The 14,280-nt window shown below is 37.9% G+C and overlaps 2 protein-coding genes across 2 annotated transcripts; one reads left to right on the top strand and one right to left on the bottom strand.

The window, feature by feature from the left end:
- The first annotated feature begins 621 nt into the window (after positions 1 to 621).
- admp (anti-dorsalizing morphogenic protein) lies at positions 622 to 3,967 on the top strand. Its single transcript, XM_084732217.1, has 5 exons — positions 622 to 1,010; positions 1,108 to 1,244; positions 2,302 to 2,424; positions 2,522 to 2,711; positions 3,289 to 3,967. The coding sequence occupies exons 1-5, from the start codon at positions 686 to 688 to the stop codon at positions 3,711 to 3,713; spliced, it is 1,200 nt and encodes a 399-aa protein (XP_084588343.1). The 5' UTR covers positions 622 to 685; the 3' UTR covers positions 3,714 to 3,967.
- Positions 3,968 to 6,500: 2,533 nt separating this feature from the next.
- Positions 6,501 to 13,251, bottom strand: LOC146317898 (excitatory amino acid transporter 1-like). The gene is made up of 10 exons (XM_084731544.1): positions 13,035 to 13,251; positions 12,052 to 12,189; positions 10,902 to 11,112; positions 10,768 to 10,810; positions 10,608 to 10,665; positions 8,955 to 9,129; positions 8,608 to 8,841; positions 8,095 to 8,289; positions 7,509 to 7,643; positions 6,501 to 7,242 (listed from the first exon to the last, which is right to left on the bottom strand). Exons 1-10 carry the CDS (start codon positions 13,228 to 13,230, stop codon positions 7,098 to 7,100), a joined length of 1,530 nt encoding a protein of 509 aa, XP_084587670.1. The 5' UTR covers positions 13,231 to 13,251; the 3' UTR covers positions 6,501 to 7,097.
- Between the last annotated feature and the right edge of the window lie 1,029 nt (positions 13,252 to 14,280).

The raw sequence follows: 14,280 nt of genomic DNA on the forward strand, positions 1-14,280 counted from the left end.
GAAATGCCGAGAAAATGATGGCACGGTAATCTTTTTAGCACCACATCAGCTTTGCAGGAGGTCCTGTTGGAGCTCTTCTAAAAAAATCCAACAGCAAATTTGCTGATTATCCAGCTGTAACTGGATAAGCAGTTATGTAAATCTGGCGACGTGTAGACGCCGACACCCGTCTTTTTATCGAAGTAATTGGTTTCCACCTAAGACACTGTCCCCATTATTCTAATTTAATGGATTCATTTAGGCGCAGTTAACCTCCTGCGGTGAGTGCACTTCCTCGGGAGATCAGCTCCAAGTCTATTCTGCTTATATTATTCACATTTTTTCTCATATAAAATGATAAATGAGATGAAAAACATATTCAACAGCAGCGCAATCACTCGTGGATGAGTACAAAGCTGTTTCAAAGGCTGGATTTAGTTTATTTGAGGCTTTATTGCCAGACGTGGGGACAATGGGGATGAATCAAATCTTCACACCTTGTTAACACCGCCATTAGTCTCCCTTTACATTCGCTGATTGGTGATTTACATTTGCGACCAAATAGCATCTTTACTGCTGTTTACTGAGGCTTCGGGGGCCCTGAAGAGTGAACGGCAGCGTTTGATATAAAAAGTGGAGCTTCCAGGACTCTGCAGTCACTTCACCTCCAAGCTGAAGACAGGTTGTGTGGATCGAGGACACACATATGAAGCAGGAATCTACTCAAGCTTCAGACATGTTGATATTTGTGCTCAGCCTCGCCACGTTGGTGTGCGCAACAGCCGCACGGCCTTCACTCAACTACCTGGAGAACCACTTCACCGCCGAGAACGAGTCAGAGGAGGTCCGTTCAGCTGCCATCAAGAGGCTTCTGGAGGTTTTTGGGATGGAGGACCCCCCTGCTATCCATGGACACAAGCAGCCGCCACAGTACATGCTCGACTTGTACAACACGGTGGCTGATGTGGACGGTGTGACCAAAGACCCCAATCTGCTGGAGGGGAATACTGTGCGCAGCTTCTTTGACAAATGTAAGAGCAGATTTGGTGCTTTTGGTTTGTGCAGGGAACGGATTATAGTTAAAATATAGCTATTTTCTGATGTCTAATGATGTGGTTTCCGTTGCAGTGCGCAGTGAGCAGGTGGAGTACAGGTTCAATCTGTCCACGGTGGCCAGAACTGAGAAGATTCTCACCGCAGAGCTCCATCTCTTCAAGCTGAGACCTCAGGCATCACTGACATTCCACAGACACCATTTCTGCCAGGTGTGTAGCATTAAATACTATATTCTAGATGTACTATTATATTAGAAATATTTTCCACAAATTCAGCCTGACATACTTGCTTTTATGAAAACTGGCTCTCAACGACAATTTTAAGTCAAGAAATCAAGTTTTGTGCTCTTGTTTTTGGCTGTACAGCATGAATTGCCGAGTTGTCCCTGGCGGTGCTTTAACCTCATAGGTTTAACCTCATAGGTTAAAGCACGGGGTTCAATTTACTTGTCTTTAATAATGAAAAAAGCTGATGTATTGCACAGTTGTAATACAATGATATCAGCAGATTCTTGATCAGAAAACCTTCATAAAAATTCATCCAAAATCCAAAATTCCAGCTATCCCAGAGTTAAATTCAAATAACTGAATAGTTTAATTCCAGGTGAAAAAAAGTGGAATGCTTTAGTGTATTAAGTAAACTTGTACTTTTTTGACTTTTTGAATGTAGCTTTAAAAGTGTATTTCAAAATAGATGTTGCCAACTTCAGTTTCAATGTACTGAAAATAAATAGTCGTTTCCTTTTGAAAAGTATATTTTCAAGTCATTTGTAATACACTATTAGTGTGCTTTATTAAAGTGTACTATAATTTCACCTCATAGAAGTGTATTTAAGTATGCTTACAGAAATTGCACTCCAAATATGTTTATTTCAAGCTGTACTTCAATGTACTTTGAAAACGTAGCACAAACAAGGTGAACTTAAATTTCTGTGATAAAGTATATACTCAGTCTTGTACTTTAAGTGTATTATATATATATGAGTTGTTCCACTTTAGCACATAAAAGTATAAGATACACTTAAAATTGTGCTTTTCTACAATTGCAACTTAAATGTAAGTTATTAGTTGTTCCAAAACAGCAAAACTCAACATAACTAATCATCAACATACTTGAAGTATACTGATGATTAGTCTAACTGCAAGTATACTCAAGTATGCTAAAATTTAATATTCTCAGCATATTTATGTTTCACTAGTTATGAAATGCAGCAAATCCAAACAACAAAACTCCTTCCTGATCCTTCATCTCTTCTGTTTCACTCAGGTTAGTGTTTATCAGCTGCTGGACACCAGCAGAAACAACAACACACAGGGGAAGAAGCTGCTGTCTTCTCGACTCATCCCAGTCCACTCCACTGGCTGGGAGGTGTTCACCATCACACAAGCAGTACGTGTCTTCCTCTCTTTATGGCCTGTAGTTGGATTCTGAACATATCTGCCAAAATTATGTGTTCTAATCATTTAATGTGAACCTCTTCCTGAAGGTCCGCTCCTGGATGGTAGATGAAGGAAGTAACTTGGGGCTCCACGTGGTGGTTCAGACTCTGGGAGGAAGTCAGATGGACATGAAGATGATCCGCTTTGCTTCAGGACGCCACCATCACCAGAGCAAACAGCCCATGTTGGTGCTCTTTACTGATGACGGACGCCGCTCTACTACTATTGAAAGTACAGGTGAGACTTAAGCTTCAGTGTCATTTGATTGAGACAGTGATAGTAAAAATACAAGTAAATGTAAATTTTAAAAAATGGTGCTTATTGTAATAACAATAGAAGTAGGATAATTCAGTAAAAAAGTAAAGTATAAATTTAAAAAAAGTAGTACTGGTAGTGAAACAAAGTAAAAGAAAGGTGTATTGCACCAAATAATAAAATATAAAATTGCATGATTTAAACAGAATATTGTACATGATAATGATTATGAATACACAAAACATATGAAGGGTTTATAAAATCTGATCTAATCTGCAGATGAATCCATGATGAAAATAAAGATCATTGAATCTCATTCCCAGGTTGTCAAGCACTGATGTTTTAAAGGTTAATACAAAACGTTTGCCCAGCAATGTCAAAAATAAACTGTCTGCCACAGCTTTAAGGACCCCAAATGGTTCTTTCACTTTAGTGGACGTGCGTACACCATTTAACACACAACATAGCTTAACTTTGCATTCTGGGAACCTGCTATGACTCATACAACATACTGTATAAATTCCTGTGTGTAACAAAATCCTCTTCTTTCCTTCACCAGACCCAAACGACACTGCTGCCATTTCCAGCCTGCCGCAGGCCCCCATGTCCGGCCCACCCTCCCGCAGTGCCCGCTCTCTGGACTACAGTGAGGAGGAAGGCACGTCCTCGTCCTGTCAGCGTCTGCCCCTCTACGTCGACTTCGAGGAGATCGGCTGGTCTGGCTGGATCGTGTCTCCCCGGGGCTACAACGCGTACCACTGCAAAGGCTCCTGCCCCTTCCCTCTGGGTCAGAACATGAGGCCGACCAACCACGCCACTGTCCAGTCCATCATCAACGCCCTTAAGCTCATGAAAGGCATCGAGACGCCGTGCTGCGTGCCTGATAAGCTCTTTTCCATCAACCTACTCTACTTTGATGATGACGAGAATGTGGTGCTGAAGCAGTATAATGACATGGTGGCTGGAAGCTGCGGCTGCCACTGACATCAACTAGTCACTGGTGTTGGACTGCACAGATATTCATGAAAATAAAATGTAAATCAGGGTTTTGGTACTTTAAAAGCCCTTTAAAACCCAAATAATGTGCAGAGCCCCATATGTGGCATTGTAATATTTGTAAATATCCATAAATTATAATATATGGCAGTGATGGAAGTGATATCCTGTGAGAGATGTAAATGTGTATATTTTATGTTGCTGTTGTGAATTCCTAGACAGAATAAATTGTCTAAACGAAAGATTATTGAGTGACTTTATTTTATTTTTTTTAACAATATTTTAAGAAGATCTAAATTGGAGTGTTATTGATAATGACAGAACAACAAAATAGTTAGCTATTGAAATGGTCAGTATTTGGGTGAAATTGTCTTTCTTCTGTTTACAACCCTGTAATGGCAAAAATGAACCAACCCTGTCTACCCTGTGTTTCCCAGACATAAATGAGCTCAACTTTGACCATTTTCTCATACCGCTTAAATTCAGCTCCTGACAGCTTAAAGAAGATCTTAAAATGCTCTCTCTCTTTTTTTTTTTTTTTTGTCTCTCTGCACTAGATCTTAAATTTGTCTTAAATAATCAGTGGGAACAGTGAGATCTAAAAGAAAACTCAGTTAACTTAAATGAGAACTTAAAATTGTCTCAGTGGTCAAACTAAAGTCTTATTGTTCTATATGGTTGTCAAGCAGAAACAAATGAGACTCCATTAAGCTCAAAAAATGAGTTTAATGGAAAACATTTCTACAAAAAATGGTTAACTTGGAAGAATGCTTGCAATCCTCTTTAATTACTATGGATAATAATAATAAGGATATGTTCTCAAATATTTTGGTGATGTTTAATGAAATATTGAGCGATAAAATGTGCATACATTACAAATTGCAGCAAGATATTAAATATCACTGCAGTTTCACCATTCGACCGATCTGAACACAATTTGAAACACTTGATATCTGCAAAATGACTGCTGATTTTAATCGCATTTCAATTAAGACTTGTGGAGATACAGAAGTTTATGAAGTTAAACGATTTTTCATATTTCTAAAAAATATGGAGTGATGGACTTCTGAATTGACCACCAGTTGCAGTGAGACAACTTTAGTCCCAGTTCAGCAGATGTGCTGAAGAAATTTCAGCTCTGCTGGATGTATGGCTGATTGTTAGAAGTTTGGATTGTGATATGTGAAACTTTTTGAATTAATTCATGCAGCCAATTAGGAGATATAAACTTTTCACATCCACTGGAATTGAAATTCAATGCACATTTAATAAGTTAACTTCGTAAATACTCTTGAACACAGTTTTTAGGTTGATATATCAATGCATCCATTTGTAACTTTAGCTCAGCAAAGTCTGTAGATGATGCCGACTCATTTTCAGGATAATTGGCCCAACAGGGAGGAGTTTTCAAAAACAGAATTTTGATAAAATTGAGAAAAAGTTAGAAAAGTTTACATTTTGAAAGTAGAAGACTAACCGAGAAAATATGCAGATGAATTGAGCAATTAAAAAGGTGAAAGAATTTTTAGTATATAAGAAGCTGTTGTGAAGATAACTGGCACCACCTTGAGGTCAGTGAGTGCTTGTTTGTTGCCTAAGTAGTGGATGGAATTTGCAGCCCTCCTGCCAATTTTGGTGAGTTTTTGTCTTACAGTTTTTGCTGCACAAACACTTCTAGCAGAGGAAAATAAAAAGAAAAAAAGAAGAAAAGAAAGAGAATAATCAGAACAAAAACAATAGGGGTCTGCAGCGAGCAATGCTGCTTGGACCCCTAACAATAATAATTAAGTGTTTTCAAAACACAAAATGCTGTACAATAAAAACAGAACTCATTTAAAACAAAATAAAAGGATCTGAAAGATCAAGATAAAAATTAAAGACATTATCAACACAAGGAGAGTAAAATCAATAAAAATAAACATTTACAAAAATGGGTTTTTAAAAGTGATTTAAAATATGTGACAGAGTTTGCAGCCCTGGTCTTCTCAGACAACTCATTCATCTGTCTCGGAGCTCTAATAATAAAGGTTCCATCACCCCTAGGTACAAATCTGGATCTTGGAAGAAGCAGCAACAACGCATTTGAGGATGTCAGGGAGCAGGAAGGAACACAGGGAATGGAAAGCTCGGCTTAGTAACTTGGAATTAGGCCTCTCAGAGCTTTGTGAGCAATATCTTGAAATCATAAGCAACAGGTAACCAGCGAAGGGAAGCCTGGGTGGGTGAGATGTAGTCATTTGCAGATGGTTCAGTTCCACTTTATCATGTCCGCGACTGATTCTGCAGTGCAGCCCCTTACCATTCTCAGCTTGTCAAATACTGACATTCTGTCTCTGCTGCTCAGCCAGTCACACAGATGTGTACGGTGCCCATTAGCAGCTGTATGAGACAAACCAGGCTTTCAGCTTAGTATAAAGAGCAAGAAAGTCTGTGTGTGGAGGAACACAGGTGGATGAATGGCTCAAACATGACTTGTGTCATGTGACTTTCAGCTTGGAAGTCGCTTCAGTGACATCATGAGACAGATAGTTGTTTGGACCCCAAACATGGTCTTATCCCAAAGTCGCCCAAGTAGTTCTTGTGCCTAAAATTAACCAAACTGACAATTTCACAACGTTAAAAAGGCTTTCTGGCAGTGTCTAATGCAGCCACTGAAAGGTACCTTGTGCATCAGTATGAGATGCTGAGGGTCGGTGACAAAACAACAGTATGTGACGAGTAGGAATGAGAGCAAATATCATCCTTTTCTAAGCTCTTAATAATACATTTTAAAAAACATCCTGTTGTCTGAAACACATATGAACATTGTTTATTACCAACAATAATTTCAATCTGAAGAAATGTTACCAGCCCATTTCAAACAAAATCAACCCTCAATCTAAAAAATCTATCTTCCTTGAGGTTATTTTATCACTTATACTTCATGTTGTTACAGGGATACACAGAGTATCTTTTCCCGATTAAAAAAAAAAATCAGCTAAACAATTAAATTGGTCCCTGAGGTCCCACAAAACTCAGACTCAGATCAAACCGTGAAACTAGGCAGTGCTGATCAAATATGGATCAAGATCCTGTTACTGCATAGCCCATACCTCACTTAAAATGTTTTCAGAAACCTATTTTAGTGATGGATTAGCTGGAATATTAGAAAGTTGAAGGAGTAAGAGGGAGTGTGACTTCATTCTCTGCTCACGACGCCATTACTCCACTATATCTTTATGTAGCGAATGTCTAGTGAGGCTGAATGTTGTACATTGCACTTTTGGGATTAATATGGCCACACCTTTCCTCATCATTAATTGTGCTTGAAAAGAAAAAAGAAACTCTATAATGGCTGAAGAATATTAAGCAATGGAGCACTGTTGCCTCTCATCAGTCAGAGGATGTGGCTCTGTTTTCTTCAACTAAACATTCATCTGCAGGACTGGAGCTCTGCAGCTCATGTCTGGACAGATGATGCACTACGCCCACACCGATACAGTCACCCAGCACGTTGGTGGTCGTCCTCAAACGATCTCTGTCAACAAATGTACAGGAAGTTGCGAAGTTAGGAACTAAAGTTAAGAAGTAAGTGTGACTTGGCCACAACTACTCACAAGTTTAGTTAGTCTGATGTGTTGCAGAATATCTGGAACTATAAATAGTAAATAATATGCAAATATCTGTAACATATACACAATAGTGGCGGCACATTTTCAGTTTGCTATAATCACATAAATATGACTGGTTACTCCTCAAATTGTGGCTGCACATATGCACACAAACAAGCAGACACACACTTACAGCATCCAATCAACTGCAATGATAAATGAAAGGCCTTCAACGGGAAGTCCAACTGATGTCAATACTATCGTCATGGATACCATGCCGCCCTGTGGGATACCTGTGGCGCCAATCGCTGCGGCAGTGGCAGTGATACTGGAATGACATCATTTTTAAATTATGAACAAGTCCCTGCAAGAGGACCCACATATTTTGTAGATGTAAACAGCTTGTTCTAAGGCAACAAAAACAATAATTCTCACTCTCTCTCTCAAAGTATTTTTGGACCCCAGACAAAGAATCTCCAAAATTTGGGATGATAATGCACTAATGAAAACATACTTGTGAATATTATATACTATTTCTGCCACATTCTGCCAATAAATCTACTCTATAATAAAAAATCTAGCCTATACGACATATTTAAATACCTTTAACAATATTCATATTTTTTCAAACTAATTGTATTAAACTTACATTTACATATTAACATTTTTAATCACACACTAACTTGATTTGATTAATGCTGAACAATGTATTCAGAAATAATTTCAAAAGTAAATGTTAGATTTATTAGAACATGTTTACAGTCTGCATTGACTCGTACCTGATGATGATGATGTGACCCATATCGAGTTCCATATCATGAACTTGGGCGATGAATATGGTGGCTACGGCCTCATAAAGTGCTGTGCCATCCATGGTCAATGAGGCTGCTATAGGCAGCATGAAGCGTGTCACTCGTTTGTCCATGCTGAGATTGTCCTCCAGACAGCGGATGGTGATGGGCAGGGTCACAGAACTGGAGAAAAAAAATCTTATTTCTAAAATATACGGTATGTTCAGTATGCTCAAGCCAGATCAATCTTTACTTAAATGGAAGTGCTGTAGCCCATGGGTTCCCAAACGTTTGCCCACGTCTGATGAAAAATCTATCCAATTTGTGTTTGAGGGAATGTTGGCTAGTTAACAGTCTTGTCTATCCCTATGATGCACCAGTAACAGTGCCTTCAAGGCCCACTGGATGGCGCTCTGAGGACCACCAGTGGGCTGTGGCCTTGTGGTTGAGAAAAACTGCTGCAGCCAGCAAACAGCAAGGCAGACTGGAAATCCAACTCACCTGGATGAAGTCCCAAAGGCGGTGGTGAGAGCCTGGAGCAGACCGACCATAAACCTGAAGGGATTCTTACGTGTGATGACAACATAGATGAAGGGCAGGGTGAAGAAGCTGTGGATTAGCAGGCCTGTGATCACTGTGAGAGTGTACATGGTGAGCTGCAGACCTATTACTGCAATGTCTGTCAGTTTCAAAACCTCCCCTGCAACCAAGAAAAGGATTCCCACTGGTGAGTACCTGTGGGAGAAAGGTGGGGAAGTCACTGCGGGGTGCAAAAGAAAGCATATATTTCAAAGGATGATGCCTTTTGAGACTGTGCTGTCTTCATTTTAGCAGTTTCTCATTCTTACCAGATGACTATGCTGATCAAATGCATGGTGGCTTTATTCAGGCAGTCAAAAAAGTCCTTCATGGGTTTTGCCTCATTCTCCATATTGCCCAAGATGAGGCCAAAGGCAATACAGAGGACCAGTATACCCAAAATATTGACCCCGTCTGCAGTGCCTGGCATCGGCACTGTGTTATCTACAGGAGTCCCAGAAATACATTTACAAGTCATGATAATAATAATTCATATTAAAGGTCCAGTGTGTACAATTTACTGGGATCTATGGGCAGAAGATGGCAGAAATGATATTTCACAAGTATGTTTTCATGAGTGTATAATGATCTGATAATAAGAGTAGCTGTGTTTTTATTACCTTAGAGTCAGGCATTTATATCTACAGAAGATCACCAAGTTGAACCACCATGTTTTTATAGTAGTCCAGAACAGACAAACCAAACACAGGGTCTAGATTTGGTCCTTAGGGGTTAAGTTTGACAGCAAATTTTTGATTTACTTTTAGTGATAGTTTGTTGACTAAAATGCCATTTCATTTAAGTCATATTTGTTGTTTAGGTTTGTTTTAGTTTAGGCCTAGTTTCAGGCAATTGCATTTGAGCAGGTTTAGTTAGTGTTAAGTGTAATGTGTTATTTAAATGCGTCTCTTGAATTTCCAAACTCATTACACTGTACACTCCTGAGGGAAACATTTATTAACCTTCTGTTAATTATTAAGTATTTCTTTAAGTATATAACACTTCCTTTCTCCAATAATATGTCTGACATTAAGAAAACTTTACCCAGTGTTGGGAAAGTTACTGAAATTTAGTAATTAGTCACAGCTACTGTCTAAAAGGTTATTGAATTACTTTACCCATGTCTGTATCTTTTTGATACATGCATAGCTATATTATTATTATTATTTTGGTGACAGCTGTCAAGTTTTTATTTATCTACTACTTATGGTTTAGACAGTAGGATTTAACAGAAGCACACAGACAATGTTAATATGCATATTAACAAAGCATTTCTACAGAGTTAACAAATAATTACATGATAAACATTTTATATTATACTATGATGAAAAACAAGCTCATACTGCCTGAACTGTCTTGTGCCACCATAACGTCGGGTGATTTTAGATCATAGATCAGGCGCTGCATTTGTCTGCCATGTCTGCTGTCTTCTGCAGTTTTCCACTTTTATCAGGTAAGACAAAAGTAAGTAGTAGAAAGTAAGCAGTGAGTGCATGCTAGTTGACTTCCCGGGTAGATCAGTGCGCACCTAACCTCTCTACCACACAAAGGGACTGTATGTCACTCCAGCTCATCCCTCCCTAATATTTCTTATTTGTTTTTATTTGCTGAAGAAAGTGTCAATAGATTTAATCATAAATTACTTTTTATTTAGTTATTGCCTTGTTTTTGTCACTGAAAAAATGTTGATGAAAATGATAAAAATTATTAGTCAATGAAATTAACACTGCTTTTGTGTTTTTCATGAGTTTTGCAGCCACTGTAGGCTCTCTTAGATGTTTGGAAAGCAGAGAGAGAGAGGGAGGTGACATTTTTGCCATCTGCACGATCACCACTAGATGCCACTAAATCCTACACACTAGTCCTTTAAATAAAATCATTTGCTCACAGTTACATGAAGGAAACACTCTTACTCTACTCACTTGTTTGAGTCAGATTGGCAACCCCAAGACTTTTGCTTTTTGAATAAACTGTTTTATACTGAAGAAAAGAAGAAGAAAATAATGAACCATAATGAAAATTGACCAATAAATAAATAAATAAATAAATAAATAAATAAATCATGACAGCATTAGATCTTACCTTTCTGAAAAAAGCAGCCACCACATTCGAGGGAAACATGTTTCTGCAAAGAAAAAAAAAAACAGAATATCAGTTAGTTTCGACTGAATTCTGTTACCTGATTGACTAGATTGATCCTTTTTTTTTACAGACACCTGATCAGATCAAGAAAAGCATCTACAGTCTGCACAGCCTCTGTTTCACCACCAGAGGGTGATGTGTATGTGATGCTGGGTGATTTCCCGGGCTGGATGAGAACAACCAGGATGATGCCTGTGAACACAGCCATGACAGTGGTCGTAGCGTAATAGCAGAGAACCTGGAGCCCAATTTTTCCATAAGCCTTCCTGTCCACAGACGACATGCCTGAAATGAATGAATATTGAATTATTTTGAAAATCCATTATTTTCATAATTTAAAATAGTCATTTCAGACATATTTTGATTTATTAACACATCCATACAATCTAATTAATCTAATACGCCTGGCAATAAATCCAATCTCTGTGAAGTTTATAAGGTTATGTTTAGACTGTAATTAGTGGTGGCATTGCAGTTTTGGATTGAAGATATTTCTAATATTCAGTCACCAGTCAGCAAACAGGGTGAAAGAAAGGGCAGAAATTATGTCAAACTGAGCATCTGCAGATATAGAAGCCCCCGAGAGGCAAGTGAGAAAAAAACATTCTGGTGATCCCTTTTTCAAGTCTGATACAAATAGTTTTCTCTGCTGTGTTTATGATGAATGAATGAGTGAAAAAATTGGGATAAACTTTTTCCAAGATCAAAAAAGTTTTCATTCATCAGTCATTTTGTTGATTTTGGAGGTCCCTGTGGACAAAAGTGGTAGTGTTTCTACAGCCATAATTATAGTCAAAAATAAAATTATCTAAACAAAAATCTCCTCTTGCCTCCTTTAACTGGCTGCTGTACTACTCACTGTAATTTTGCCTGGAACTCAGTGATAGATATCAAGAATAACTATATGGAAACAGCCAATCTTCAGATGGTCTTGTTCACACACAGGCATCAGCATTAAAATGAAACTGCTTCACAGCCAGAGAAAATGTTCTTATAGTAGATTTAAGTCATAGATACAGGAGTGTAATTTACTATGTGTAGTGTGATTAGAAAAATACTAAAAAATAGGTTAAAAGTACAGTGATTTGGGGCCTCCTTGCAAACACAGCAAACCATGCAGAGAATATTTTCACTCACACTTGTGTATGACACATTACAATAAATAAACATAGCCACTCTGTAAGACATGTGAGGCATTGTGGATACAACATCTGACGATCTAACCTGTGATCACACTGGAGGTGATGAGAGGAAGCACCAACATCTGCAGCATTCGCATCATCAGCTCTCCGGGAAAGGTGAAGTATTTTATATCTCTGGCTGACATGTTGATGGGCTGCAGAGCAATGCCCAAGCCAATCCCTCAGAAAAACACACACAAAGTCACAAATGATTGGTTCATTCAGAGAAAAGAGATGAATATAATAGTCAGTAATGTTAAAAACAACATTATTCTAGGTGAAATCTCTCATCATTACTGTGTCTGCAATGTAAGGCAGTATGCAGAATTATATATCCACCAGTGTATGTTGGAAAAATATTTCTGTCATCTTGATTGTTGGCATGGCAATTAAAGTTGTAAGGGGACTGTTCAATGACAAAGACTTGAATATAATGGAAGTAGATGGTGGCTTGTGGTGCTTAATGTGGTAAAAAAGAAACATTTGAAAAATCCAACACCAATGTCTCATTTGAGAAACCATGACTCATTTGTTCAAGATAATCCACAGAGCTTCCTGTGGTAAGTTTCATGTAGAAACTATTTTCTCTCTTAGCTAAAATCTACTGGAAATAGTTTCTCTCTACAAGAAATATGTATGAAACAGCTCACAAGGTCTGTGGATTATCTTGAGTAAACCATTTGCTCAGAAATAAACAGAAAGACAACAGCATAAACATTTGTCCTGATGGATTTATGTGACCAGTAAACTCTTCAAACATTTTTTTCCAGATTTGCATGAGTGCAAAGTATGACCACTCAAACTGACTGAAAGTTATGAGTCAGTGCTAAAGTTAGAACTCATCTTAAGATGTTTGATCATATAAAGTCATTTGAAGAAATATACTTGCTGATTACATACAGATAAGCTTAAAAAGCTCCTAATCATTGATTTTGTAATACTTCCTTTTAACACTGACATTAAACAAATGTATTACTTCACAGCTATGTTGAACTTCAGCTGACAATATTTCATGAAGAAACTTACCTATTATAATAGCAGCTGTAGTGAGAAGAACATAAGCATGTCTCCTGAGAAAACCGTTAATATTACATTTATTCCGAGGTGAAGAATCCAAACTGCAGGTCTTCGAAGTCTCCTGGCATGTCTCGACATCGTGGACATGTATGTCCACTGCGCTCAACTTAGATAGACCAGTAGAGCTGGGCGGCATCTCTATCATACTCTGCCCTTACACCCAATATAAACTACAGAAAAAAACAGGAAATTTAACATTTCAACATGTCATTATAATATATGCATACCTGTATATGACAGCTATCCTATGTAGTGTAAAAAATAAAAAGGGAGGAAAAGAATAGAATTGACTGTATTTTAAACAAAGAAGATACAAACACAACATAGTTAGAAAGTCACAAAATAAAAACAAGTAATTTCATTTTCTATCAGCTTCAGTAAAAAAAATAATTGAGTCAAACCTTTAGGAGCTCAAGATAAAGTTCCAGATACTTCCCTATTGCCATATGAACTAGTTTGGGTGTAAGTTCAAAAGGTGTATTCTTTGTTTAACTGGTTTTCTACTCCTCCCATCGCCTCAAACCATCTTCATTGCCTTCAGTTATCTCATAGTTTACCTTTCTATGCAACTTTGACTGACATGAATACAAGGTGTCAGAGAACAATGAAACATTTTTTTTGTTTAAACCATCAAATGGACAAGTTTCACTTGTCAGTTTCTAAACTCGGCCAAGCAGCAACATTTCAGGACGTGCTGCAAGTCACATCCTTGTAAGAAAATGAAGTCAGGAATATAAACCCTCCAGACAGGGAGCAAACAAACAGAACTGCCTCTGAAAGGTGGAGGTTGGTGGAGGAGAAGCATCTTCCAAAACAGCAGCAAAGTACATATCAATTAACTGACTGAATATATTTTAAATATAAAAGCCTTTAAATTTACTGTCTTATCAGTGAGATGTGACTGTTATTACATCACAGTTTTTGTCAGTACTTCCAAGCAGGTTATAAATGTAATTTTACAATTAATTAATTATTAACTTGGACCTGGATAAGATGGGGAAAGATTGTGGATATATCAAATAAAATGTAGTTAGGGTTTTGTCATGGTGAGGCAACTAAAACATTTTTGTTAAGCCAGGGGAACGATTGACATTGTGGTCAATATAAATGCGAACATTTGTTGCAGATCATTAACCAGGCATTAATGCTGGACATAATTTGTGCCCCATATATGGATGTAATTCTCAGGGACACT

Source organism: Lutjanus erythropterus, chromosome 12 (genome assembly GCF_056507025.1).
Source record: "Lutjanus erythropterus isolate fLutEry1 chromosome 12, fLutEry1.hap2, whole genome shotgun sequence".
Taxonomy (NCBI): Eukaryota; Metazoa; Chordata; class Actinopteri; order Lutjaniformes; family Lutjanidae; genus Lutjanus; species Lutjanus erythropterus.

Excerpts from the sequence above, each read along its gene's own strand:
- LOC146317898 (XM_084731544.1), bottom strand. The coding sequence starts at position 13,230 with ATGATAGAGATGCCGCCCAGCTCTACTGGTCTATCTAAGTTGAGCGCA. Across the intron at positions 12,190-13,034 it reads TACAGCTGCTATTATAATAG|GGATTGGCTTGGGCATTGCT; the intron begins GTAAGTTTCTTC and ends TGTTTTTCTGAG. Across the intron at positions 7,644-8,094 it reads GGTCACATCATCATCATCAG|TATCACTGCCACTGCCGCAG; the intron begins GTACGAGTCAAT and ends ATGTCATTCCAG.
- admp (XM_084732217.1), top strand. The coding sequence starts at position 686 with ATGAAGCAGGAATCTACTCAAGCTTCAGACATGTTGATATTTGTGCTC. Across the intron at positions 1,011-1,107 it reads GCGCAGCTTCTTTGACAAAT|TGCGCAGTGAGCAGGTGGAG; the intron begins GTAAGAGCAGAT and ends TTTCCGTTGCAG. Across the intron at positions 2,712-3,288 it reads TACTACTATTGAAAGTACAG|ACCCAAACGACACTGCTGCC; the intron begins GTGAGACTTAAG and ends TTCCTTCACCAG.